We start from the raw sequence: 26,053 nt of genomic DNA, 5'->3' as shown, positions 1-26,053 counted from the left end.
TTAAATTTGCACTTCACAGGATGCACCTGATGGAAAATAAAGACAATAGAAACCTGCTGGTCTGAGTCTGGAAACCCTGAAGGTGATAGCACCACACTGACCTAAATTTCCTACAGGAAAAGTGAGGGAACACTGGAATGGGCTGTCCAGGAAAGAGGTTGGGTCTCTGCACTCCAAGAGGACAAAAGCCAAAGAGGACTGACTTGGCTTTGAGAGTAGTTTTGCCATAAGAAAGGGACCAGATGGCCTCCAGATCCTCCTCCTTACCTAAATTCTTTTGTTCCAAGAGAGTTAAAGTTCACAACAGTAAGGAGTGAAGCTTTGGCAACGTCAGTCTGTTCCTTGACAATCTTTCTCAGACTCAGTGCAGCATTTCTGTGCTTTTTGACAAAAGCCTTCATGAACAAGCACTTTTAAAAAGTTGTTCTTTTTGTGTTTCACTTCTTCTTTGCCCTCACCCTCAAAAGAGGGTTAACAAATTTAATCCACAGAAAAATATGCTAATTTATGCTTCTCTTTCTTCCTCTTTCTGGCCTATTTTTGTACTTTTTTTTCCTGCGCAGTGCTTTATAGTTAGCAGTAAAGAAAGGATAGACAATGTCCTCAGCCAGTTCCAGAGAAGAGTAGCATGGCTTTAAGTTTCTTCAGGGAAGTGCTCTGGAGAGCACTGAGCCTTGGCCTTCCACGCTGGGCAGAGTCCACGGGATGGAGGCACTGTAGCCTTCAGTAAAGGCCTAAAGGAAAGCAGCCACCGTGGAATTCTGTAACCCAGCCCAGCCCTGCTGAGGAGCACCAAGGGCAGCCCCAGCTGTTTTGGGGGCTGTATTGGGAGTGTTACTGCTCAAATGCATTGGTCTGGGATACATCTCAGAAAGGGCTGGGGTGCCCTCTGTGTAGGTTTGTGTCACATGACCTCCAGCTTGATTGTGGCAGTATTAAACAAAAAGAACAAAACTATTTCTTCATCTAGTTCTTGGCTGGTATGTCAGCAGAATGCTCACACTTAAAGGACTTGTATTAGGTACAGCTCTCATGACTCTTTTTTCTTACCCTTAGTCAAATACAGAATGAAATTATTTCAAAGGGAGTGCGATAAGTAGGTAACATCATCCAGGAAGAAGTAGGACCTGAACTGTAAGCAGGAGGTTTGCTGACCGAGCAGGTCTCTGGATGACTCCTTAGCTCAGACTGGCACTGCGTACCAGCATCTCTAAAGCAAGCACTACTCTGAAGTGTTTCTGAGCACTTTGAGGTTGAAAGCTTGTCAGGTACAGTCTTACAACCATGTAAAATAGGCATTAAAAAAAACCAAACAACCAAACATACAGAAAACCCCACCACACTCAGAACAGAGCCTAACCTTGCTCTTGCCCTCTGCCATACCTAAACACATACTTTAAATATTATGAACATGTTCTGGGATACAAGTGAGCAGCTCTTTTCAAAAACAAAGCCATAGAACTCACTGTCCATTTGCAGGGGAATTTTAAATATGCAAGCCTTTGGTTCAATAGAAAAGGAAATGGCTTTCTTTTACAAAAATGACTGATTTTGACCTGAATAAGAGACATTAATGGAAAAAAACAACCCCCTCAAGAAATCTTCCTTTAGGCTATACAAGAATGAACTTTGGATGTATTTTATAATAAAAATTACTTAAAATAAAAACGGGGGAAGCTTTTTCTATTGTGCTCGCTATAGTTGATGTTTTATTTCTCCAATCCACTCTGAAAAACCTCTCAATCCTTTAATCACCCAATTTGAAATCTCACAGTTCATTAAAACTACTGATTTTAAGAAGTAATTATGCAGTTTTCAGTTGACAGGCCGCAGTTCTCTTTTGAGAGGAGCTGGAGACCACCCTTACCAAGGAAAGGAGTAGAAAGAGTGTAGCCTGCTGAAGCCAGAAGGGCTTTAAACAGAATTCTGCTCTGCAGCTGAGCTACAGTCTGTGTTAAGGAGAAAGGCATTCTACTACTCATGTAGAGTTTTCCCTCCCTTTTTTTTCCCCCCAGCTGATAGCTGATGTATGGACAAGATATTCTAGAAGTCAGAGTTTAACTTTGAACTTCCTCTGCTTTTAAAGTATTTATTTTTATGAGGATAGGAGCTGTCTTCTTAAAACATTTATTTTAAAAAATATTCAATAACTTACATGTTTGAGTGGCCCAGCTGCTTATAGTTTATATGGAGCCATTCCCATAACCAGAAACTACATTTAAGATCCTCTTTTTGCTGTGAGAAACCTATGCAGAGTTGCTTGTTGTGCCAGCAGGCAACTATTAAAAGCAGAATTTCAAGTCAAGAGGCATTATATAGAGCAAGTTTTGCAAGGTTTCTCTGAAGCCAGTTGCTTAATTAATTTTTTTTTGAGCTGTCTGAGAAGACAAAGTACCTATCTCACAATATAAAAGGCAATAAACCAGAAAGATTTGATAGGATTTTGTCAGACTCCATATAACCCTATCACTTGCAAATCAGTTAAAAACCTTATCATTACCTCTCTTGTATGGGCAGAAAACTTCAGGCTGATGTTGTAGAGAAATTGCTCCTTTCCTAAGAGCTCAAAGCAACTGCAAAACAAGCTTAAGTATTTCCCAGCCTTTTCCTAGACCTATCTGTGATAAGCCCTAATCGTCACCCAGCTGGTGCAAGAGTCCCCAGATCACATTTCATTAGCAACTGAGTGAGTTCAGCCTTATATATGTTGTGTCATGATGAAGCTATAAATCTTATTGCTCCATGAAATCCACCTACAACAGGCAAGGACTGAAAATGTGACTGGAATCTTTGATTAGTGTTTTCATTAGCATAACTTTAGGACACTAAAATTAACATAATCATTAACTCCTTTTGTTGTTGTTGTGAACCAAGTACTTAGGATAGGTAATTTACATAATTTGTTTAGAAGCTTTCAAAACCAAACCGAACTGGAAATTTTAAAATCTTAAGGGAAAAACTGGAATGGTTACTAGTTCCCATATTTTTACTTATTAATCCTTTTAGGTGGTTTATGTCTTCAAAAGGAAAGAAAGAGTAGTTTTTCACTGTACCTTTCTAGAAGACAAAGTGATGGATACTATTTTGTGGATTAGATATCTCTGTTTAAAAACAATGTTTAAATAAGGTTGCCATTGTACAGTACAGGGTTAAAATACTGAATTCTATTAGGATTGCAATCATCACATTTCATCTCGAATCTGTGCCTCTTTCAGAACTTTTTTTTACATCTGCACAGTGGAGGCTGGTGTTTTGTGGTGACGTGACTTGCAGCTCCACTGTACGTGTTGCAGCATGTATTGTGCTTTTGTTACTGCTGTTTGTTGCTGCATTTCTGACTCTCTGACTTGCCAGGCACATAGGTCCACTGAGGACTCAGGGTGTGGGTGTTTGTCTGCATAGGACAGATTGTGGGACTGGCATCTGTAAATGTCACTAGAGAAGGTAGTGCCTCTGAAAACTGGTGTGTACCAGGAAAAAAAACCCCTTCATTTTTTAATAGTTGTAACCAGGAATTTGGATTCAAAAACTTTAAAGGTTTGAGACTGCTTTCAGGAAACTGCAAGAAGAGGTGACTATAAAAAAATCCCTGATCTTAGCTCTGGTCTTGCTTTGTAATTTATAGTAGTAGAAATTGGTTTCATCCTGTATGCTGAGAAAAATTCTGCTATCGCTGGTTTTTTTGTTTCCCCATTTATAAGAATCCACTTGGCAGATACTCAGAGCTGAGAAGTATATTTGACACGAATCTTCAACTGCAAACGTAGAATGTTCACAGGGTAACCTTGAAGAGCTATAACTTATTCCATATAGTGGTTCTTGAGCATGCTCCTTTGTTGTCATGTTACAGCAGAAAATGCAGGGGAGCAAGACTGCTTGCTGCTACCTGTTGAGTTTAGTCTGTGGGAAATGTTTACAATAAACAATTCCTGTGGGTTTCCTTGCCCAGTGGTTTGAAGAGGGAAAGTGTCGTGTAACCTCAGTGCTGTTATTCCTGCTACAGCCCTCAGCCTGCATGTGGAAGTGTAGAACCAGATGACAACAAAACAGCTTTCTAAATTAAGGAGAGGGATGGTATGGCTGGTAACACTGCTTTCAGAAACAGGAAACGGCTGTCACCTGTCATGCTGTGGCTGACAACTCCTTTGGCAAGGACATCTAGCCCCCATGTAGCAGACAGAGGTGCTGGCTCAGCTCTGCACACTCAGAGCCAAGCCAAAAAAAAAAACAACTGGTATTTATTTAAAAAAATAAAGAAGGTATTTCAGACCGCAGGTAGCCCTGGCACCAAGAGCTGTGGGAAGCAGGATTTGTGCTGGTATGTTGTTGTGATATTGTGTAACACAGACATTATTGAAAGTGGGAGCTTGAGACGGGGATAGGCAGAGTCACTTGGCTTCCTTTCAAACCCGTTTGGGTGGTTGGGATGTTTATCTGGAATGATATGGGCATGCACTGCACTTGCAGGCTACTTGATAGGAAGGAGGCAGATTATCAACTGAGCAGTCTCAGGAGGAAGAAATAAATATAGAGACTGATCAGAGGTTGGAGGGGAAAATTAGTGGGTTGCTGCTTTGGAGGGCAAAGGTGTAGGGAATATCTTTACAAAGCAAATGTAGTATGCTTGACCCGTTGGCAAAGCAGAGGCTGGGGCAGATGGCATGGTGGAAGGCTGTGGTGCACACCTTGAGTAAATGGGATCTGTGTCAAGTTCTTTTATTGTCTCTCTCACACAGACACATGGAAGCCAGGATCTGCTGTATCTTTCATTCTCCTCATCAACTAAAATCTCAACCTATCTAGCTCAGACACTCAAGCACTACAAAATAAAAAAATGCCAGAAACAGTACTTGTATGTAACCTGCTGCCCTGTGTCACACAGTCACATCTCCTCTTTTTCCCTGGGCTGGCCCTTTTACAAAGTCAATGCCTCAGCCAACATGGGGGTGTCTATGTTCAGCACGCTCTGAGCCCTGCTTATTTTGTGAACCAAACAAAGCTTGCACTGAAGAGATGCATTTTTTATCAGTTTCCCTATGGTGCTCTCCCTTCCATGATCCTTGAAGTCATGCTGGGATCCAGCTAAATCAACTTTCTTTGACAGCTTTAGACTTTTTGCATTAGTTTAGCGTCCTGATAATAAGAAAAGGGAATGTTGTGCCTGTGTTACATATGGAGCTCTGACATACAGAGTTTGAAATCAAGACTGCTGGATAGTTTTGAGAGACTCAACTGAGATGTAAAAAAATTAGGATTTACTTTACAGTACTTTATATGATTGCAGCATAACTCCCACCGTCTTAATTGCCTTTGTGATCAGTACTTCCAAAATACAACCCCTGGTATCACAGACTGGGTACCAGCTAGACACCACAACCTACTGCCTGTGCAGCACCTGCCAGAGCTGGGGTGAGAGTTTAGTGGACCCAGTGGGTACTGAGATGTGTCTGGTCTGTAGCATCATCCCTTCTCTTGCAAGAGAGATGTCTTGAAAACTGGAACAGGTTTCTCCTTTGTTATGCTGTTCTTATTCTTCACAGGAGCACAGCCCATTGTTTGCAGTGAGTGAAACAAGGGATCTCTGCAAAGGGAATTTTAGGATCACACATAGAGACTGTAACTGATTCACAAAGGGGAATGAGTGGCTTCTGGCCACTTCACAGCCTGAGTATACTTCTAATGCAATTTATCTTGATTTTAAATCTGAAGAACAGCTGCTTGAGATAATATGTATTTTTAATTTCAATATTCTTTTCTTAAAGAATCAGTTTAGATCTACTGTCTCTCAGCATAATTTGAAAATAAATGGTAACAGCAGTTGCTATAGATGAGGAGGCACATTTTGGTTGGGAATTCAGCTGACAGCAAAGGAAGGGTCAGTAGAGGAGCATACTGTGCAGTTGCTAGATCTTTATAGCCTGCCACTATTGTCTGTCTTCTTGTGCTGTTTTACTTCTCTTTCCTCTGACATTTCCTGACTAGCTCCTGCTCCTTTCACTTTCTTTCCCCCCCTTCCCTGTTTTCTCCTTTCCATCCAGTCACATTTACTTCTTTTTCCCACCTGGTTCACACAGAAGGTTCATGGAGCTGGATATGGCTGTCTTAAGAGAGCTGTTTCCAGCTCTCAGGGGATGGTGCATGTACACCTCTTGCAGAAATGTAAATGTAGCATTTTGGAAACTAAGCAGATGCAAATTACATGTAACTACTCCAAGGTTTAAACACTGGTGCAATTCAGACGGTAGGTGTAGCCTGAGAAAAGACTATGTCTAATCCAAACATTAGACTATGTCTAAACCGGGTACCTGAATTAAAGTTCCACTTTAAAAACAAGATGGCAACTCTTTGCTACAACTCAGTGCTTGTGATTTAATCTTTTTTAGTGCAGACAAAAAAAACCCAAACCAAAACAAAAAAACAAAACAAAAAAAACCACCAACAAACTTTCTTACTGAGATGACCCATTTTCACTGAAATATAAAGGGGAAAAAAAACCTAGGAATGTTTTGGGGATTTTTTTTCTACACTGTGTATCTGTCAAATAGAGAAAACTTGGCAAGTTTAAAAGAAAGACAAGACTAATAGTACAAAACATTAAGGAAAGACTGGAGTTACCTTAAATGGAGAATCTCCAGCAGAGGCAGTCTCACCACTGGGATTCTTCTACTGCTCATTTGTAACCCTTGAACTAGGAGAACAAACTTTGCAAAACAGATTAGACTGAGATTGTCCCAGATATAATTAATACAGTAATTCAGAGCTGATTCACTGTAGATCAGAAATGTCCTAAGTATAGTGCTTCTTGGTATGTAAACAGGCTAGCTCCTTTTTAATTATTGTCCTCTCCTGTACATAACTGTGTGGGAGCAGACATAGTTACAAAGGACCTTTAAAATCTTTGATTCTGCCAAATTACAATGGTCTTAAAAACTGGTAGGCAGAGCTCCAGGGAAAAACCACATGGTCTGCTTGGTTCTAGATCACAGCCTTTGGCCAACTGGCATGTTCAGTTTTCAGACTCTCTTAACTGTCAAAGGCAGCTTCTTACAAAATGCATAAATATCTGCAGTTTTCTTCCCAAGGCAAACTGTGGCTTGTGCCAGCTCTTTGATTGAGCATTACTCCTGGCTCATCTTGTTCTTCTGGTCCAAAGTATGAGAGGTTTTACTGCTCAGAGAGCTTGGGTGTGACCCTCTCACTAACAGTTCTGGTTCTCCAAAAGCAGAAGACTTCATCTGATGATCAATGCCATAAACAGGATCTTGCCATAAGCTGCTGTTGCCAGCCACTGAGGTGAAATCCAGCTTTTTCTTTGCATTTCTTTCTCCTTGCACCTGTAGCCCAAGGAGCTGGCTGTGTGAAAGCAGGACACGTGCTTGTGCTGGGAGGAAGGAGTATTTAATTGTTAGTTGGGGAGCTTGCCTGAAGCTCTCACCTGCTATTGTCCATCCACTCTCCATCATGCCTGCTCACTCCAGTGAAAACCTTTCATTTACTCTTGCTGCTTTCCTTGCAGATATTTGCCAGGACATCTATGGGCCCTGCTCTGGAGTTTTACTTCTAAGCAAAGCCTTGACTGGTAACTGAATCTAAGCAAACTCACTTGCACGTGTCTCCCAGAACTACTGCTTGATTTTGATTAAGATTCAAATTCCTGCCTTCTCCTGTCCTCATTAACTGCCAAAATTTTGCTTTTAACATGTGAGATGACATTCTTTTTTCCTCTGAAATGGTATGGGGCTTCACTGCATGGGTTCCTGAAAGTGTAAAAGTGAAAAATTTTCTTGGCAAGCTGATTTTTTTTTCATTTAAATGCCAGCACCCAAACAGCTTGGTCTCTTCCGTAACACCTTATTTAATCTAGTTTACAGTAAACTGGATTAACTCTTTGCATTTACGTAGACAGTAAATGTGCTAGAAGCTAAGACTGAGGCTGGTTTTTCTAGAACTAGGCCATGCAGTAATAATCAAAACTTAAGTATGTTTTTCTTGTTGCTCACATATTCACCTTTTTTTGCAACAATTTGATTGTTTTTCACAGGAGAGTTAGGAAAGCTGCATAAATCTCTTATGTAAACTTGAAGAGAAAAATAGATAGGGCTCATTACTTGACCTGAGGAAAAAACAAACCTAAGAAAAAGTAATCAGACCACTGCCTCAGTGTTTGTGAGGGATCTCAACTATGTGTGCAGAAAAATTCATACTAAAAAACCACACCCATCGCCATTGTATCTTTCTATGTAAAATAAAAGGCAGCTAAACAAAATCCCAACATTGCAAGTAGCTGCCAACATTTCTTCAGCGAAATGGTCACTGTGCCTAGAGCAGCAGCAGCAGGGGGAAGGCAGTAAACTGACATTAAAATAGGTATGTCTATCTGTAACAAAAGCAAATTAAACTTTTTGTGTGGCTTGAGAAAACTTTCAGACTTGACAGGTGAAGGTTAAATCAATAAACAATCACATTCATCACTTTTTGTATATTAGGGCAGACACAGTAAGACAGTTGTTGGGGGTTTTGCTTTTAAATAGCTTTGTTTATTTTAGTCAATAGCAGCATAGGCATTCAGGCTCTAGACAGACATCTATGGAATTCAGCTCTCCTTTTGCAATTGTAAAGCAATTTCAAGTGTGGAAATGTGGATTGTCTTGCACAAGGGACGTTACTTAACTGTTACTAGTCTACAGTGCCTTGTTCTACATATGCTAAAGTGGGACAAGACTAATTAGGCAAGTAAACTGATTTTTAAATTAGGCAGTAATTTGATTATGGATGTTACACAACTTCATTCCACATAAATCTGAACAATCCCCTGGCAGGCTGAGGTGTGCACTCAGAAACATGTGACGGCCTCTTCACAGTACAGACTGCTACATCTGACTTGGTTCAATTGTCTTTTATGAATCAAACAGCCCAGGAGCTGTGTTTCACACATGCATTTTTCACTGATTTAAATTGTGTTGTTATATTTGGTTTCAATAGATTCAATATTGGTTTCAGCAGATTACAATATTCATAGTTGAGATTAAAAATGGACCCTGGTAGTACAATCATGCTAACACACTTCTGGCTTGCATGCTTCAGTTAAAAAAGAAATTAGATGTACAGCTAGACTGGCCCTTGTTTAATCAGTGGGACATTGATTTCTGTGTGCTCTCAATTAGTCAGTGTTACATCCCCCTTAACTGCTTCTTGCTGTGCTACTACAGGCATTGTTACAAGGCCTAGAATATCAGTACTTCATTCTCTTCAACCAGAAGCCATGTTTCTTTATCAGCTGCTGAAATTATTTAGTAAATAGCATTCTTGTGTAGAAAACATAGGAGTTGGAACTGTAAGCTATTCCCAGCAATGCAGCCAGTGGAACAGATAAAATTACTGCCTCCTACATTATCTGCTTCCTAGGTTATAAGGGTGCTACTACTTCTCTCTAAACAACCTTTCTTTCTTAACTTGAATTGCAGACAATGGTGTAATCTGACTTGGCTTCCTTTCCCCACCTTCAAAAAAACAACGAACCAAAATCCTCCCAAATATATAGTTTTAACTACTAGTTTACAAAATCAGAAGAAATCAGTTTTTCAGACACGGTCTATTTGGAAATGAAAGCACTGTGTATCCAACATGCATGATGTCAGACTGAAGTATGAAATCAGTACATGTGTACTTTGGTGACAGGAAGTATCTTTTCTTTATTGAATTAGGTTTTTGGGTTTTTTTTTTGAGACAACAGAAAAATCTGTATTAAAAAACCACATTTGTTAACAGGTCAAGAAAGAGCTTCAGCAAAAGAGTTATAAATCAGTAGTAGCAAGACATTCTTGGCTCAGATCTTGTTTCAGTTATTTCCCCAAGACCTTGTTCCTATGACTATACATGACACTTGGTATTTTCTAAAAGGGCATATCAGACATATCCTCACATTATACCAGAACAATAGCAATTAATTTTAAGTGCTTATGAAAGAATAACAGAATTGTATTGTCCCAGATGGTCTTCTTATATCCAATTCATTTTGATGCTTGGTAGGTGCCATTGTAATTTGTGCTCTTTAAAAGGATTTTAATCTAAATAAACCAAACCAAAACCCCAACAATTAACAAACCCCCCACCAACAACACACCAAGAATACTGCCAAGACTGAAGAGATCTAGAACTAACTGCTGAACTCATTTGGCAGAAACGGCTGAAATCACACCAGACACTCATGAGGATACATTTCTCGTCAGCAGAACTGCTGGTTGCAAAGCAAGAAAGTCTGCTCTGAGACAGGGTCCCTTCACTGTTAGAAGCACTTTGCCATTTCTATAGAGCCATTAGATTTCTGAAGAAAGGAGTCAGACTGAGTAATCTCTTTCCAGAAACATTTTCTCGTGGAGGACTGCCAACTGGGACAAGCAGCTTCCAGCAGGAGAGGTGCAGGGCTACCAAGGACTGCAGGGATCTGGGCACTCCCGCAGGTAAGTCTCTGTATGGCCATCATACACCGCCATCAGCGTGGTGCACACGGTCAACTAATGGGCATGGGGAGGAAGAAGAAAAAAGAAAATCAACCACATGACAGGAATTAGTGAAAAACTCTCTCTGAACAGTTCTACTAAAATGAGCATTTACCTTCTTCAGTCAACAACATGCAAATATGAATTGTCTGTGTTCTCAGTCAAGAATGCCGCCTCCACTTAACACAGGAACTAAACTTCATCATTCAAGAACTCTTAAAAACTACTTCCTTCCTTTATTGTTTTTCCTAAACACAAAAATTTCAATTCCAGACTAAAACCTTTTGTGTTGCAAGAGTAACGTGCCTGTATATGCTTAAACCATGAAGTATATTAACTTGTTTTATGTGAATTACAAAGACATAGATCACACATTAATTCTGGTTAGAAGGGTGCTCAAGATGTCTGCAGAGCAGCTGCTGCCTCAAACCAGGGCCAGCTATGAAGAACGGGTTCAGGCTAGTGAGAATTTTAAAGCTGTATGGCCTTTGGGAAATAGCTATTCCAGCAATTACATTTGCTTTCACAAAGTAATGTGAAATTTTCACCTAAAAACCCTGAATGTACCACTGAAGCCTCCTCCTTATATGTACAGTAGTTAGTGGTCTGCTCCCCACTCTAAACTTCCTGCAAAAATAGAAGCATTACCTTATTGAGCACAGGCTTTGTGGAGAGAACATCATAAATTGCAGGTAGGGAGAGATTCTGAAAGAAAATAATACACTGATATTAAGGGGCATTACCTGTTAATGTAAATGCTGAGAACTAACTTTTTTACACCTCACTTAAATAACAAGATACAGCTTTAAAAGTACAAGATACCCATAACACTTTGATATCAGAAGAATGTGGGCTGCAAAAATTTGACCAGACCAGATCTTAGTAGAGCATGGCACACTTAAGTGTGTTTGCTGCCCCAGAGTGTGCATTTGAATTTCACTGTTAAAACTACCCCAAAAACACCAGAAGTATTTCTCAAGGTATCTCTGGGTGTACCCTCCTGCATATGCAGCTGCTGAAAATACTTTCAGGAAACCCAACTAGATGAAAAGAAAGCCCAAAACAAACAAACCAACCAACCAAACTATAAGGAATCCTGAAAACCCAATCCCCCCTAAAACCACCACCAGAACCCAAACCAAAAAACAAAACAAACCCCCATAACCCCCCAAACAAATAAACAGGAAACCCACAAACCTTCCCCATGTAAAGAGGCAGCTTCTTCTTACCCAGAAGCAGAGACAAGTTACCACAAAATCATCAGCCACTTGTGTCATTACAGCTGTGCTTGAAAATAACCTGAATGCTCCTGGCTGTGTCAGGTCAGTAGTGCAACCTGGGAGTTTCAGACCAGCAGGATATGAGGTATTTGGAGGATATTTACCTCTTGTGTTGTCTGGTTCAGGCATTTCATTGCAGGTCCTCTACGATTATCCAGCACCAGAGGAGGCTTCCAGCGATCGTAGTTGGTTTCTAACACATACCATGTACCCTTCTTGATATCAAGGCTGAAAAAGAGGTCTAAGTTTGTGTTTTGCTTCTCTATGTATTACAAGTACACATATACAGCATATGCTATAGACAGATGCATTATTTTTTTAGGCTTGCAGGGGTATTTTTCAATGATGGTAAAGAAGTGAGTTCTTGTACAACAGAAGTCACAAGAAACAGAGGACGCAGTTATTGGTAGAACCTGTCCTCTTCTGGAAGGCTGAGTCAGGTGTCAGGTCAAGCATACTCACTCCCAGATATCCAGAGCAGCTGTCCTGGATCGAGTTATCACACACCCTTCTCCAGAATTTTTTCCACCCAGAATAAAGTAAGCTGGAGCCAGCAGTCTTGTTTTTGCCAGTCTGTCTTTTGCATCCTGGTAACTGTGGGTAAGATAATGCTGGAGTATTAAATGCTATAAATGGTTCAAGTACTGAAGAGCAAGTTTCACAGACCCAGGAAAAGTTTGGGTACTTAAGCCTTTCTTCCCTTTTTATGCACATAATGAGGAAACAGGATCATGATAAAGGAAGCATTTAAGCAAAGCTTCTCGTCTCATTTTGTACTTAAAGTATGATTGTTTAGAGGCGCTCTCTGCACTTCTTCTACACTTGAAATATGAGTAAAATGATTACATACTGTGTCATATTCCACTGAATTATTACATAACAGCTTTGTTTCTGCTTACTTCCTACAATAAACTAGTACCTGTTGGATGTGCTTTGATGCAGAATGCTCTTACACATTTAGATTAGCAACAGGCTCATCAGCAAAAAGAAATCTGAGAAAAAATATTTGAGGGATCACATGTGATGCTTTGCTTCCTACTCCAGAGTACCAGCAACACCAGAACTATTTAAAATTAAGGCCACAAGGAAGGTATCTATATCACTGGATATTAAGCATACATCTCCAGAATTCATGCTAGTTGAATGCAAAGCAGATTAAAGGAGCACAATATTTAGAGGGAGAGGGAATACCTTGTAGCATTCTCTAATACAGTTCTTGTGAGAAAGCCCATCCACATACCATCTCTTCTACCAAGAAACCATTCAAAGATTCCTGCAAAATATCAGAATAATTTGTTTTCAGACAGTTCACTCCTGCTACTCTGACTTTCACAGCTGGCTTTAAAATAAGCTGTATTTTATGTAACTCATCTGCAATCTTTTCACTACTTGTGTACCTGTTTATTAAGGTCACTGGTTTGCCCAAGGTCTGGAAAACTTGTGCAGAAATAATGAAAGAAATGAGCATTACTCACCCACATAACCACCATCAAGACTGAAACGCTCATTCATTGTCAGAGTGAACAAGTTCTGAAAAGCATTAAACAAGCCAACCTTCAGCCATTGCCAGCCCACGAGTGCCAATAAATAAACAAGAGGCAGCACTGCAGTTTAGATGTCAATTTAGCTTCTTGTTTGTTAGACTCTTCCCCTTTGAGGAACAGACTGCAAGATCAAGCTCATGTAGAGAAGAACCTAATTTATCAGGGCTTGAATAAGTAGAAATTAGTTTTCTGACCTGGCAGACAATCAGCAAGGCATGCTTTTATGCTAAGCAAGTCAAGCCTATCACCATTTTTTCCTCTTGGTCTGTGCTGCATTGCTGAATTAGCAGTTTTCCTTTCCCTGCTGTATGTCACCTTCTTCTCAGACCTCTCTGAGTACTATTCTAGTTTGAAGGCAGATTTTTAAGTCCCAGTGCTAAGCACACCCTGATATGTTACTGCTATTTGCATGGGCATGCAGCTGCACACGCTGCAGTCCATGCTAACTGGAACACACAATTCCAACTCAAATCTCAGTCTTCTCCAACTAAAGTTTCAGACAAAAACTGAATTCAGCTACACACTGAATCATTTTCAGAATGGCATCTTCCTAATTTATTTGAGCAGAAGACAAAAATACATGGATACAATGCAAGGATTTATGCCAGAAATGCTCTACAAGAAGAGTCTACCTATAACAGAAGATAGAGCATGTAGAAAAGGAGAAGTTGTGGCAAGTTGGACACCTCGATATAGTTCTGTACTGCTGTTTTTTAAGGTGTATATAAACCCCAGATTTCAGGTGCCTATTAAATGAAAACTCAACAAAAAAAATCTTAAAATGCAGGACTGCCTTTTCCAAGAAAGATTGGAGAAAGAATTAAATAGCACAAGTGTGCTGTTTCCCCTCTGGGATCACAGCATTAGCTATTAGCTAGCAAGAAACTCTAATCACTTCAGCACTTTGTATTCACTCCTGTTTATATTTAAAATTCAATGCTGTTTTTAAGAAGTGTCCAAACAGAAACATTCCATTTAGGCAATCTCCTTTCACAAGGAAGGGTGCAGCATTTTTTTTCTTTTATCAGTCTTCACATAGCTATGCTGTGCACCAGAACAACTTAGAGATCATTTATTGGAAAACATCCCAAGGCAAAGCATGAAAGCAGAAAAATTTAAATATTAAAGGAAAGTCTGAAGCATTTGTAACGAATTGACAAGGCCCCATTCCCATACTTACTGGTTTGACTCCAGACACCATGCCTATGTATCCTGCAAAATTTGTGGACTTGAACACTGTTTTGTTGTTTCTCTGAAAGTCCAAGAGTACCACCAAAGGCTTCAGTTCCCGAGTTAACGTCCAGGAATTATTTTTAACATCCCACCTGTAGGAGACAGTACAGCATTTGAAACTCCCCTCAGTAGTTTTCAAAGCTTCCCTTCACAGCATGCAGACATCCTGTGTGTGATGCCTGTCCTCAGATCTTACTCACATCAGGCAAAATCATGGCTCTGTAGTTACCTGAGCAGCACCAGCAAGGAACAACTAAGAAGTCTAAATGCACAGGCTGGCAGTGAAAAGAACTAAGTTTTGTTTGAACCAAGAGCATATATATTGCTCAGGATTAAACAGCACCACCATCACAGCTGGTTTGGTTTGAACACATAACTTTGGTCTGTACCTGCTGGCAAAGGGAGCCAAAGGTACTGCCTGTGACACCACACCTCGAATTCTTATTTTTCAAAGGCAGAAAAGAAACCATGCACTACTGGATTTGCTCTACATGAAGGGAAGTACCAATTATAGTTTGTAAAATTAGCCAGACCAGTTTGGAGGCAAAACTGAGCAGTTAGCAGACTGTTAAATTCTCTGGAAATAGTCCAGACTCTGGGAGCAGCTTTGAAAGTCTGCTTAATTTTCAGGAAGCATGTTCACAGTATTTCTGGCAAGTCAGAGAAGTCCAACACAAGCCAAACCAAGGGACAGGTGGAGTCACAGGAGACAATGGGTGAGCTTTTAATAGGTAGGTAAGAATTTTAATAAGGATGAGCATTTAAATTCCAATTGTGCATTGAGCATCATCTGGATGAATGATGTTACAAAATATACTGGGGTAATAAGAGCAAACACTGAACTACCTGATCAGGGGCTTGAAAGGAGAACTAATGAGTGCTGGGCAACAAACTACAGAGTTTGTGTGGAAATGAAGAATGATAGGAAGTGTCAGTGGAGCACAGTACAGTAACTAGGGGGAAAGAGTGGGGAGGAAATCATTAAAACTCCATGCCCCAATCCAATCCCCATTTCACTGAATATAATAAAATTGATGCTTCATCCCCTCATGTAAAGAACAAGATATATTGTGCCTCAGAGATCAGGTTACATGGGCCATTCTTTGGTTTGACACAGTTTGAACTGAAGCTGAGAAAAAAAAATTAAGTAGCAAAACACAGCTGCTCTTGATGCACTTGGGGCAGTTTGACATAAGATCAGTAGAACATCCTGATCTTTTCATTTTAGCCTTTTTTCACAACACACAATGGAGAATTACTTGTCACAGCCTTACAGACATCCAAAGAAGACTCAAAGAATGTATGTAAGCTATTTAAAGTTCAGCTTGCTTTTTGTCTGGGTTTAAAAATAAAAAAGTCACAAGTTTAAATACTTACCCTAGAAAGAGTCCAAAATCCAAGTTTCTGGCGTGGTACAGTTTCCCTATACAACAATAAAAAATTAAATACAATTTTCCAAACAAATGGACAAATTTCAGCTTAGAAACCCAAGAAAAGAGTAAGCAGTCAAATACCTGGGAAAGTGTGCAAAGAAAATACCATTCTCTCCTTGCTCTTTTCATAACCACAATATAAGGATGGGTCTTTATTGGTCAGAGAAGTGTTTTGCCATAACTGAAATCAAGTAATCTTGCAAACTGCTGTCCATCTTAGCCTCTAATCTTTCATTATCTCAATGCAATGGCAACACCTTGAGCTTCCTCTAAAAGTCAAATGTTTGTAAGCCCTCTGAGAATCCCTTAGAAACTTCCTAAGTTGGAACAAGTGCAGTCAAGGACTGCAGAACTAAGTAGGAGAATCAAAGAGTATCTTTTCTCAGAAGAGACTGTCCATTTTTTCTACCAGCATACACATGCAGTATCTAGAAAGTAGATGCAAAATCCTGCATGGCACTGAGAAAGTTTAAAGTGTGGTGCTGGTGTTTTTTTCCCCTAGAAAAACAAATACCACCTCTTAAAAAAACCCCAACACCCCAATCACAAAAAACTCACCATCCAACAAAACCAAACCCAAACTATCTTTGAAAGTATTTTTGTCCTTTTTTTTAAACCAAAGATACTGACAAACTTTTATTCCCTTTCTCAAGGAAAACCTTTAATTATCAGTCCTTAGGCATTATTATTGCCTTTTAGTCTCTTTAATAGACCTTATTGGCTGCAGTTGAGGAGGACTGTATTTGCATAACTGGGGTGGACCCTCTTCTACATAAAAGAAAACTGTTAACATGATTTTGGATTGCATTACCTGTTTTATCTTCTGCCACTATTGATGTACATACAGTAAAAATTTCATAAAAGATGTTAAAAATAACGATTTCCCCTAGGAAAAAAAAAAAAACAAAGAAACAAAATTCAATACTTTGAAACTTGCCATGAACAGAAAAAAATGGTTAGAAAATAAGCATAGTGCAAATTCAGTATTCTGTAATATTTCTGTTAAACATTTAAATCTCCTTTGATCTTTAAAATGACTGGTTCAGCAAAATCAAGAGCTTCCTGAAAAGCAAATAGAGGGATCAGAACCCCCTGACTTTCTGCCTCACCATGCACAAAGCTGACAGTCATTGCTACTTCCTCCTCTGAAAACCCCAAAACAAGCTATAAAATTCACTCTAAAGACCACTACTGCCATGTAAGAGCTGCTGCTAGCAGCAGTTGTAGTGCTCCTGTATGAGGGAAGCAGTGCTAACAGGCAGTGGTCCTTCTCTGTCTCAGTTCTGGAAGAACTCAGTGCCTACTCCTGACTGGAATGGCATTCTCTTGCAGGAGGTACAGAGGGAAGGCAGAAGGACATGGCAAGGAACACAAGAGAAAGAAAGCACAGCAGGAAACTGAGCCTTGACTTCTTTCTATGTCAACAGCAGATACACAGCAGAGTGCAAAACCAACAAGAATAAAGGATTCCCTCAAATTTTGGTGCACACGAGCTGAGACCTGCTCCACTTCCCAAAACCTAGGAGTGAGAACTTACAGCTCTACACAGCAGTCCCAGCCTGATAAAAGGCTGATGTGATTGATTCCATTCTTCTCTACAACACTGTTTTTGTTTAGGGTGAGGTGTATTTTATTGCTTTAACTTAATTAATGATTTGTTAAAGTCACAGATGGTTACAACTAACTGCATATTGGTAACCACACTAATTTTAAATGAGTCTGTATTCCTAGCTTTCCACTATGTTAATCAAGTGTTGGAAACTGTTACCCAAAGGAATCCCAGATGAATTTGCAATCCCTCGGAGCTCTTCATTGAAAGGATAAGGAAGTGTAGCAGTCAGATGAGCCTGAAAGGAAAAGCTTTTTTGTATGATATGTGTTTAAATTAACAGTATTTTGTTACTTACAACAAAAGCCACCTCAACAGGCACACTTTTCTCCCAGCTATTGAGTGTTTAATTTCTCTGCAGCCTGTAGAACTTGAGGATGTTTGCAGAATACTTGGAAGATAAGTATACACTTAAGGGAAGTAAAACACTTATCAAAACTGACGTGAGCAATGGACAGGAGCACAGCCTCTCTTGGCAGCAACAGACAGAAAAGTGAAGTAGGACTCGTACATATTAAAAGCTCAACTGCAATGGAGCTCAATGTCACTGTTTATGGGCATCCCTGACTTTCACCCATTGGCATGGCAACCTGTAAAAGCTGCATTTATGTCCACTCAGGCATACACGGATACCCTGTAACTAAAGATGGGATAGAGATCTGACCTTTGCTGTCTCTAACCCTACACTGCTTTCCCCTGTTCCATGCCAAAGCACACTCTAACCAGAATCAAATTAATTTTTAGGGTCAAAGTTGGTCCCTGTAATCAGACATTTATTACAGTTTTCAAAACTGATTTTACTCTACTTTTTAAAAGAAGTGGAACATGGTAAAAAATTTCAGTCAAGTGTTTTCCGACAGTAACTAAGGCTGTTGCATATTTGTCTAGTGTTACTAGTCCAAACTTGAAAAGATCTTAGGAAAAAATTAGAGGAGGAAGAGACCTGCATTTTTTGTTTGATGGTTTCAGTCATTCAGAGTAGACAACAAGGCAAAATTTCAGAGTGACTGTTTGAAATAGCATTTTTGTTCTCTTCCGGAAGTGGAACTAAGAACTTGTAAATTAATAACTTGGAAAGTTCTTAATTGCCAGATTCAGAAGCATTCTAATTCTGTAGTCAGAGCATACAGTAATAAAATAATTAAGCTGAAAATACTTACTATTTTGTTATCCACAATGTCAACAACTTTTCCACTGGGGAAGAAGGTATTTGCTATATCTTTAATATTCTGGACCACAGTCTTCAGCTAAAAAGAGCAAGGATGTTTGTTGAATAGAAGATCTTAAGCATAAGAATTGCTGGAATACTAACAGAATTCCTTGACAGACTTTCGGAAAAAAAAAAAAATCTTTGTTGAGAAAAATACATATTTAAATAAAGTGCTAAATGTCACCTTCTTAGTGAGACAAATACCCCCAAGTCCCCACTAGAATCACTCTTCAAGCTTTGTTCAAGTAACTTTCTTGATTAATTCCAATGTGTCGTCCTAGCAGAAATAACAAATTACAGGAAAGCCATCCTCATCTTCTGCTCCTTTGAACACATTTTAATACTCTGCACTCTTCTTTCTTTCAGAATGTTAATTTCAAGCTCTTTGCTTAAGCACTGATGTTACTGAAGACAAAAACACTCAGTAAACTTCTTATGAAAGCACATGTTTTCGATCTGCAACATGTAAATGTCACAAATAAGAGTTCCACTCCATGTGATCTAACTCCAAAGTACACAAGAGATAAAACTCTTCAGAATTTAAGGCGAAACCTGAAGCTTCCAACGCCTTTTAAAATAAATATTAGCATGTAAGTAGAATTTGTCTGGCTTTCAGAGTGGAAAGTCCAAAGTCAATGGATAGAGAATAAAAGCCCTAGCTTTGTTTTAAGAAATGAAAAATTATTGAACTCAATTTTCATCCATCTTCACCACAGCTGTTTTAAGCAGTATGAAATAGGCTCAAATATTAAAAAAATATTTGTGTTGTGTACACACCAGTGCTACAACCAGCATTCCTGAAAAGGGTAGGAAGCTCTTAATTTCCCCCTTGCCAGTTCATCATCTCACACAGCATTTTCAGAGAAGTAGGGAGGTGCAGAGAGGAAATGCTGCCTCAGTTTCACTTCAGTTTACCAAGGCTGTTCCTTTAGTGTATTGCTCCCTATTCGTTCTGCACCACCACCCCACCACTGAAGAGATTTGATAAATGGAATGGCACACGCTTGTTTATGGCACACTGGTTTTTACACCTCTACATCCCAAACACCAGTGCCTCTACACTTGATGCTGCTAGCTTAAGGGTTAAACAGAAAAAATAATTTACCCAAGTAATTATTTTGAACTGGAATCATATTAGAAAAGTCAACAGGGAATATTGTAACACTTCAGATACTTTTTGCACAGGTATTCCTTTAAAAACTTTTCTTAAAACAAAAGGCTATGTGCTAGTTTTATACCTGCTAAGCTTCAGAACAGCTCTGCATTTCTTACCTCAGTCTTTTTGTCACGCATCAAGTCATCCCACCTTCTGCTGGGAGGTAGGTCGAGATTTATGACATATGTGGGTATATTACCTTTGAACCTGAGAGAAAAACACCAGAGATCAAATTTAAAAAAGGCTCTGAAAAAACATTTGACAAAATAGGTGCTTCCCACCTGTTACTAGCATTTTTTAGACCTGCAACAGGAGCAAGTTTCAAGAAAAAAAACCCTGTTCAGACTTGCAAATCACAACTCTCTGTAATTTGCTAGACAAGTTGAATCAGATTACTTACGTTGGTCCTGAAGGAGGGTACATTTTACTCCTACACTCTTCTCCATACTGCAAAGACAATGAAACATTACTATTTAGCTTCTTTGTTAAAACACTATTATTCTAGTAGACTTAGTTTTGAATTAAACCTTTAGGACTAGTCAGTTAATTCAAAGCCTTGGGACTTTGGAAAGAGGAAAATAGAGGAGGAGGGACCAGCAGCAACTTCCCCATGCTGACAGACCTCTAGACAACTTGTCTAATGTACTCCATGGCAAGTACAAGGGTATGATAAATATACAAACTGTATCTATTTTTACTCCATATGATTTAATGAAGAGCCCTTCAAAAGCATATTCTTTATACAAGTTCAAGAACCTCAGATCTCAGTATGGACCAGTCTGTTCTGTTTGTCCATAATCCCATTTTATAGTGTCATTCCTAATTATGTTTAGTGTTAAGCTGCACTGTACAGCTGGAGCAGGGAAAGCATAATGAACTTTGGGCAGTCCCTCAGCTGGTGGAATGAGCTGAGGATTCAGTGTGGAGAAGTGCTGCTGAAGTGGTGCTAAACATTACGTGGGGTGCAATTCAGGAATGCAACTAAAAAATATACCTTCATTTCTGGGAGCATGGCTAGTTACAAATCAAAGTTTGAGAACTATTTTAGATGTACTCAAAGTGAATGTGAGGTTGTTTTTCCATCAATTACATAAAGCATGCATATAAATATAATAAACATATGCATATGCATGCCACAATTGTAATTCTATGTTCTACCCAGTGACATACAAGCAAATGCCTATTGGCCACCCACACTTGTGCTTCAAGCCAGTTGACAGCAGGCCAGGTTTGGTCCCAAAACTATGTGAGAAGTTCAGTGAGGTCCTTAGAGTATAATATATCTCACTAAGAAAAAGGACAGGTACATGTGCTGTTCTGGGAGCCCAGGGAACAGCTCCCAAAGCACAATTGTTTGGGAGACAGAACATAAACAAAATACGGAGCCATCCTTCCACCACCACTTCCCTTCCTCCCCACCCTTGATTTCCAATATTTATTAGGCTGTATTAATTAGATTACTAGTGTGTTCTTGAAATGCATTCTGGTTCCAGTGAAAACTGTGACAACATCTCTAGCACCTACATAACTGGGACAAAGAAGTTAACTCATGTCAATGTTCTCTTTGGGCTAATCTCATTGTCTGTTTTTAATGCATTAATATAGAAAACACAATGTCTTACACAATGTCATGGACTTAAAACACCAGCTTAATTTGTTACAACTGGAAACAGCAATTCTAAATTGGGATTGATTTCTCTGTGTTATAATGTTATCTCTTTCTACTGTTTCCAGTTGGTGGGAGAAAGCATGAGATGAATTTTGGTTTTCCAACCCATGAGGTGAAGGTACAGGACCAGCAGCTCTGTGTTTCCTAGATTTCACTGCAGTGCAGTTAGCAGCCTTTGCACAGCTGGAACAAAAAGTCAAACACAAAAAGCCATTTCATTTTCAAAGTGAGGAAGCATCAAAACAAGGAGGGTAGGAGGGATATCAGATGACTAATTAGGCAAAAAAACTCAAGAGGTTTTGTGCAAAGCCAGACAAATGCTCAACAGTATTGACGCAACTGTCTTGTGCAATTTTCCATCCTGCAATTCTAAAATCCATCAGAAAGAAGTGACATTACATATACATCCTACTGGAATGGATGTACACATTTGGACCTTCAGGAAATATGTCCATCAAAATATGTTTCCTGACAGACAAAGCTTCTAAAAAAAAGTTATCCAAAGTGGATCAGAATTCTGTTGCTCTGTCAGTAGAGCCCATGCTCACAGAGGAAACAGCAGCACCTGTGCAAAACTGATTTCAGAGGATTTTAAGCTGAAGGTGCTAAACATTATGTCACTCCTGGCACCTTCCCCTGAGATTTTAATCCTGTATCTGCATCTATTTTTATCTTCCCAGTCCTTTACAGCCTAAGCTACAAAAAAAAAAAAAAGGTAAGGAATGCAACAGATAAAGGGATATAGAACAGAGAAAATCTTCCCTCCTTACATGTGGTATTTTTAGATTTCTAACCTGTCTATGTATAAAGCAAGGTAAAGAAGTCAGCAATTCCTAAAACAACATATACATCTTTCAAGACTGATTGAGTTATCTGAAGAAATTAGAGCTAATAATAACTGTTTCTTTAGGTTAACTATTACATTGTAGAATCACAGAGTATCCTGAGTTAGAAGGTTCTCACAAAGGATCATCAAATCCAACCCCTGGCCCTGCACGGGACCAGTCCAAGAGTCCCACCCTGTGCCTGAGAACATGTCCAAATGCATCTTGATCTCTGCCAGGCAGTGCATCACCAGCCTCGGTGAAAAACCTTTCCCTAATACCCAATTTAAACCTTCCCTGACACAGCTTCAGGCCATTCCCTCAGGTCCTACTGTTGATCAGCAATAAGAAGAGATCAGTGCCTGCCCTGTGCTTCCCCTTGTGAGGAGCTGTAGACTGCAATGAGGTTTCCCCTCAGTCTCTTCTCCAAAACCAAGTGATGGCAACAGCTCTTGGCACATAGGCAACAACTTAAAAAGATGACAATCAGAAAACTAGAAGTGGGGTGTTTTGTTGTTTTGGTTTTTTACACAAAGTTCTAACAAGGAATAAAAAAACTGTTTTCTTTTGCAGCCAGCTAGAGACTATCTGCAAAGCTTTCTGAGAAGGTTAAAAAAAAAAGACACATAAAGAATTTTCTGGCAGCAGCAGAAAAACCATCAAGCATTTTTTATAACCAGAGTAAAATAAGCAGCTATAAAGTTATTACTGTGGTCAGCAGGGTTCTCCTCTCTGCAGAGGCTTGACATTGGGAGAACAACAATAAATGCTGTCCAAGAAAGCCAGGAACATCCTTTCAGCATGACAGAATCACCTTCAGTTTCCAATGTGACAAGCCAGAGGTCGTGCCCTAGAAAAAGCTTTTGGCAGCTGGACCCAAACAGCAGATTATCACTATAAATGTGCTTTTTAAACACCCACTGAACCCCCTAAGAGCAATACAGCAGCTCTTGAATGGTGATTTAATGCTCCCTTTGTTTTGCTTTTTAAAATCCACTCTTACCAGTAGGTTGCATATCTTGATTATCTTACATACTCCAACTTAGAAGCTGGAATGTATGCAATGACACAAAACCAGACGTGTGACAGCACAGGATCGAAACGTTAACAGGAAGATGATAACACAGTGGAGGAGAAGTAGAACATGGTATGGAGAAAGATGGAAATAAAAAGTGGAAGTAGCACAGAAGATTTATATTTTGTCTGATTGTATAAAAAAAAAGTGGAACAGAAACCAAATAACTAGCAAGCTGTAAGATGAATTGGGTGAGCTGTAAAAAATATCAAGTAGTAACAGTTATTATTGACTGGAGTACAGAAAATTAATGCATGGTTTAATGACTGCTGAGTAAGTATTTGACATCTAGCCTGATTTCATTAATATGAAATAGACTGTCCAGTCTAAGGAATACAAGCACTTCCTTTTTTCTTTATTTTTGAGGTAGACCATCTCTGGCATCCCTCCTTAATATTTCTGAATTTTATATTTTTCACCTTCCTATGTAAAAGCAAATAGAAAATTACCTCTTTGAGCTATTATATATAATTCCATCTTTTCAGTCAATCTGTTATATTCAGCATCCTTTGGTCTATGAACTCTGTGATCTAACATGTTTTCCTCTCTGCTCCTCTTCCCTCATAAGATAATACCAATGCAACACTACTGTGCTGCAGGAGTCCCAATGTTGTTCACCTTTCTGAACACAGAGGTTAAGAGTACTCAGTGCAGCAGTAGAAGAAACAGTGACAAGGCTACCCAAACTGCAGTTTGGACAAAAAGGTCAGTATGGCTGAGGGGGCCTCAATGAAAGTTGAAGGGACTGACAGTCTGCATCTCTGAGATGTAATTCAAGGCATTTATCTTCTGTGCTCTTTATCAATGAGAGGGACTCAGCGGCACTTAGGAAGAATTCTTCAGCATGTGAGGCAACCCTGCATCTCAAACAGAAATAAAATATCCAAGCCTAATATCTGTCTGCACAGCAGCACAACCTGCAGCCGGGATACACAGCGGATATTGTGCAAGTGCAAAGATGTACCGAGTGAAATCAAATGCAAATCAAGCTCTAATGTTACTACTTTGCTGACAGCTGGCACTTTCTCCTACAACTCCACACTCCAGGATACTTTTGGCTAAAATTCTGAAAGTGTTTTAAGCTGGACATAGCTTATAGCATGAGGAAGCTGCTCTTGGCCGGTAGGATGGGACTGGAAGAAGGCAAGAGAGGGGAGAGAGAAAAGCCAAATTCTGTGTATTAAACGACACTAAGGGAACACTGGCCATCCAGATGTCCACAGTGATTTCCTGCAGCTCTCCCCTTTCACAAAACCCATAATAATTTTCCAAAAATCAATGCAATTTGCTAAAAAAAACCCCAAAACCAAAAAACAAACAAACAAAAAAACATGGAGCAAAGTAAAGAATAAAAGAGGTAGTATATTCCTAAAATATTTAAAAATAGGTTGCAAAAGCTATTTTGAAATCCAGAGATATTTAAAACCTGTCCTCTTCATAGAGGACAAATGGACGAGTAAAATTTGGAATTTCAAGAGATGAAAGAATACTTCGCTGCTTCAGGAATACACCAGGAAAAAAGAGCAACTGTTTCCATGCCCAGGAGATGGAAGCCAGCCTGCTCCAAACGACTACCCCCGCCTTCCCAGCTTCCCAATTCCACCAAAAGTTATATCTTTCATTTGTTCAGGTTAAAAAAAAAACCCAAACGGCCGAAAGAGCAAGAAACGACACACCAAGTCCACCTGCTCTACGCTCCTCCCCTCGGGCGAGCCACAGCACACACACTCAGCAGATTCACAACCGTGCGCCTCTCCAGCAAGCCCCGCTGAACTTTCCTGCTGGAGATCGCCGCTGCGGTGGAACAGGGCGACACTGACATTAATTACAGACACGCACGGAGCCGAGCGCAGGAGCAAGGGCTCGTACAGCACCGCCGCGGCACAGCCCCTCCCGCCGCTCGCCGCAGGAGCCCGGCCCGGCCTCGGGAGCCCGCGGGGGCAGCGAGGCGCGGCCGCGCATCCATTCGCGCGGATCCGGAGGCTCGCCCGGCCTCCCGCCTCGGGAAGGGCGGCGGCCACGTCCCCCCCGCCAGCCCCGCGGCGATCCGCTCCCGCCGGCCCCGCTCGCCCCTGCCCGTCCCCCGCCAGGCTCACCGGGTCCGGCGCCCAGGCGGGCTGCGCCAGGACGAGCAGCGCCAGCAGCGCCCGGCCCCAGCCCGCCATGGTCCTGCCCGGCTCCGCTCCGAGCGGCGCTTCCCGGAGCGGCGGCCACATGACAGAGCCCCGCCCGCCGGGGGCGGCAGCGCCGGCCCGGCCCGGCCCGGCCCGGCGCGGCGCGGCGCGGCACGGCACCGCACGGCGCTCCCCCCTCCGCCCCGCCCGTGCAGTTATGATGAAGCTCAGCAGTTCATTTTCAGTCGCCCTTCCACAAATGGCAACTTGCACACAGAAGAGTATGAAATAGAATCGCCTGTCTTTGGCAACGCTGGGAGAAAACCCGTGGCACCAGTTTTCACTTTGGCAGTAGTGCGATTTTTAATTACTCTGTGTCCTGCGCAGATTTCAGATAGGCTGTGTGC

The 26,053-nt window shown here is 40.5% G+C and overlaps 1 protein-coding gene across 1 annotated transcript; it reads right to left on the bottom strand.

The window, feature by feature from the left end:
* Positions 1 to 8,515: 8,515 nt before the first annotated feature.
* On the bottom strand, positions 8,516 to 25,781 carry ASAH1 (N-acylsphingosine amidohydrolase 1). The gene is made up of 14 exons (XM_059844682.1): positions 25,629 to 25,781; positions 20,365 to 20,411; positions 20,081 to 20,171; positions 18,759 to 18,845; positions 17,758 to 17,836; positions 16,801 to 16,875; positions 15,934 to 15,979; positions 14,504 to 14,648; positions 13,255 to 13,309; positions 12,971 to 13,052; positions 12,242 to 12,373; positions 11,884 to 12,007; positions 11,148 to 11,204; positions 8,516 to 10,514 (listed from the first exon to the last, which is right to left on the bottom strand). Exons 1-14 carry the CDS (start codon positions 25,746 to 25,748, stop codon positions 10,425 to 10,427), a joined length of 1,230 nt encoding a protein of 409 aa, XP_059700665.1. The 5' UTR covers positions 25,749 to 25,781; the 3' UTR covers positions 8,516 to 10,424.
* Between the last annotated feature and the right edge of the window lie 272 nt (positions 25,782 to 26,053).

The sequence above is a fragment of the Haemorhous mexicanus genome, chromosome 4 (genome assembly GCF_027477595.1).
Source record: "Haemorhous mexicanus isolate bHaeMex1 chromosome 4, bHaeMex1.pri, whole genome shotgun sequence".
Taxonomy (NCBI): Eukaryota; Metazoa; Chordata; class Aves; order Passeriformes; family Fringillidae; genus Haemorhous; species Haemorhous mexicanus.
The sequence above is the reverse complement of the archived record's forward strand: the minus strand, read 5'-3'. Positions and strand labels throughout refer to the sequence as shown.

What these genes read in the sequence shown, in the direction of transcription:
- ASAH1 (XM_059844682.1), bottom strand. Translation starts at nt 25,748, where the DNA reads ATGTGGCCGCCGCTCCGGGAAGCGCCGCTCGGAGCGGAGCCGGGCAGG. An exon ending in TGGTGTCTGGAGTCAAACCA is followed by an intron (nt 13,310 to 14,503) that starts GTAAGTATGGGA and finishes AATGCTTTTCAG; the next exon opens with AACTTGTTCACTCTGACAAT. An exon ending in GTATTAGAGAATGCTACAAG is followed by an intron (nt 12,374 to 12,970) that starts GTATTCCCTCTC and finishes TCTTACCCACAG; the next exon opens with TTACCAGGATGCAAAAGACA.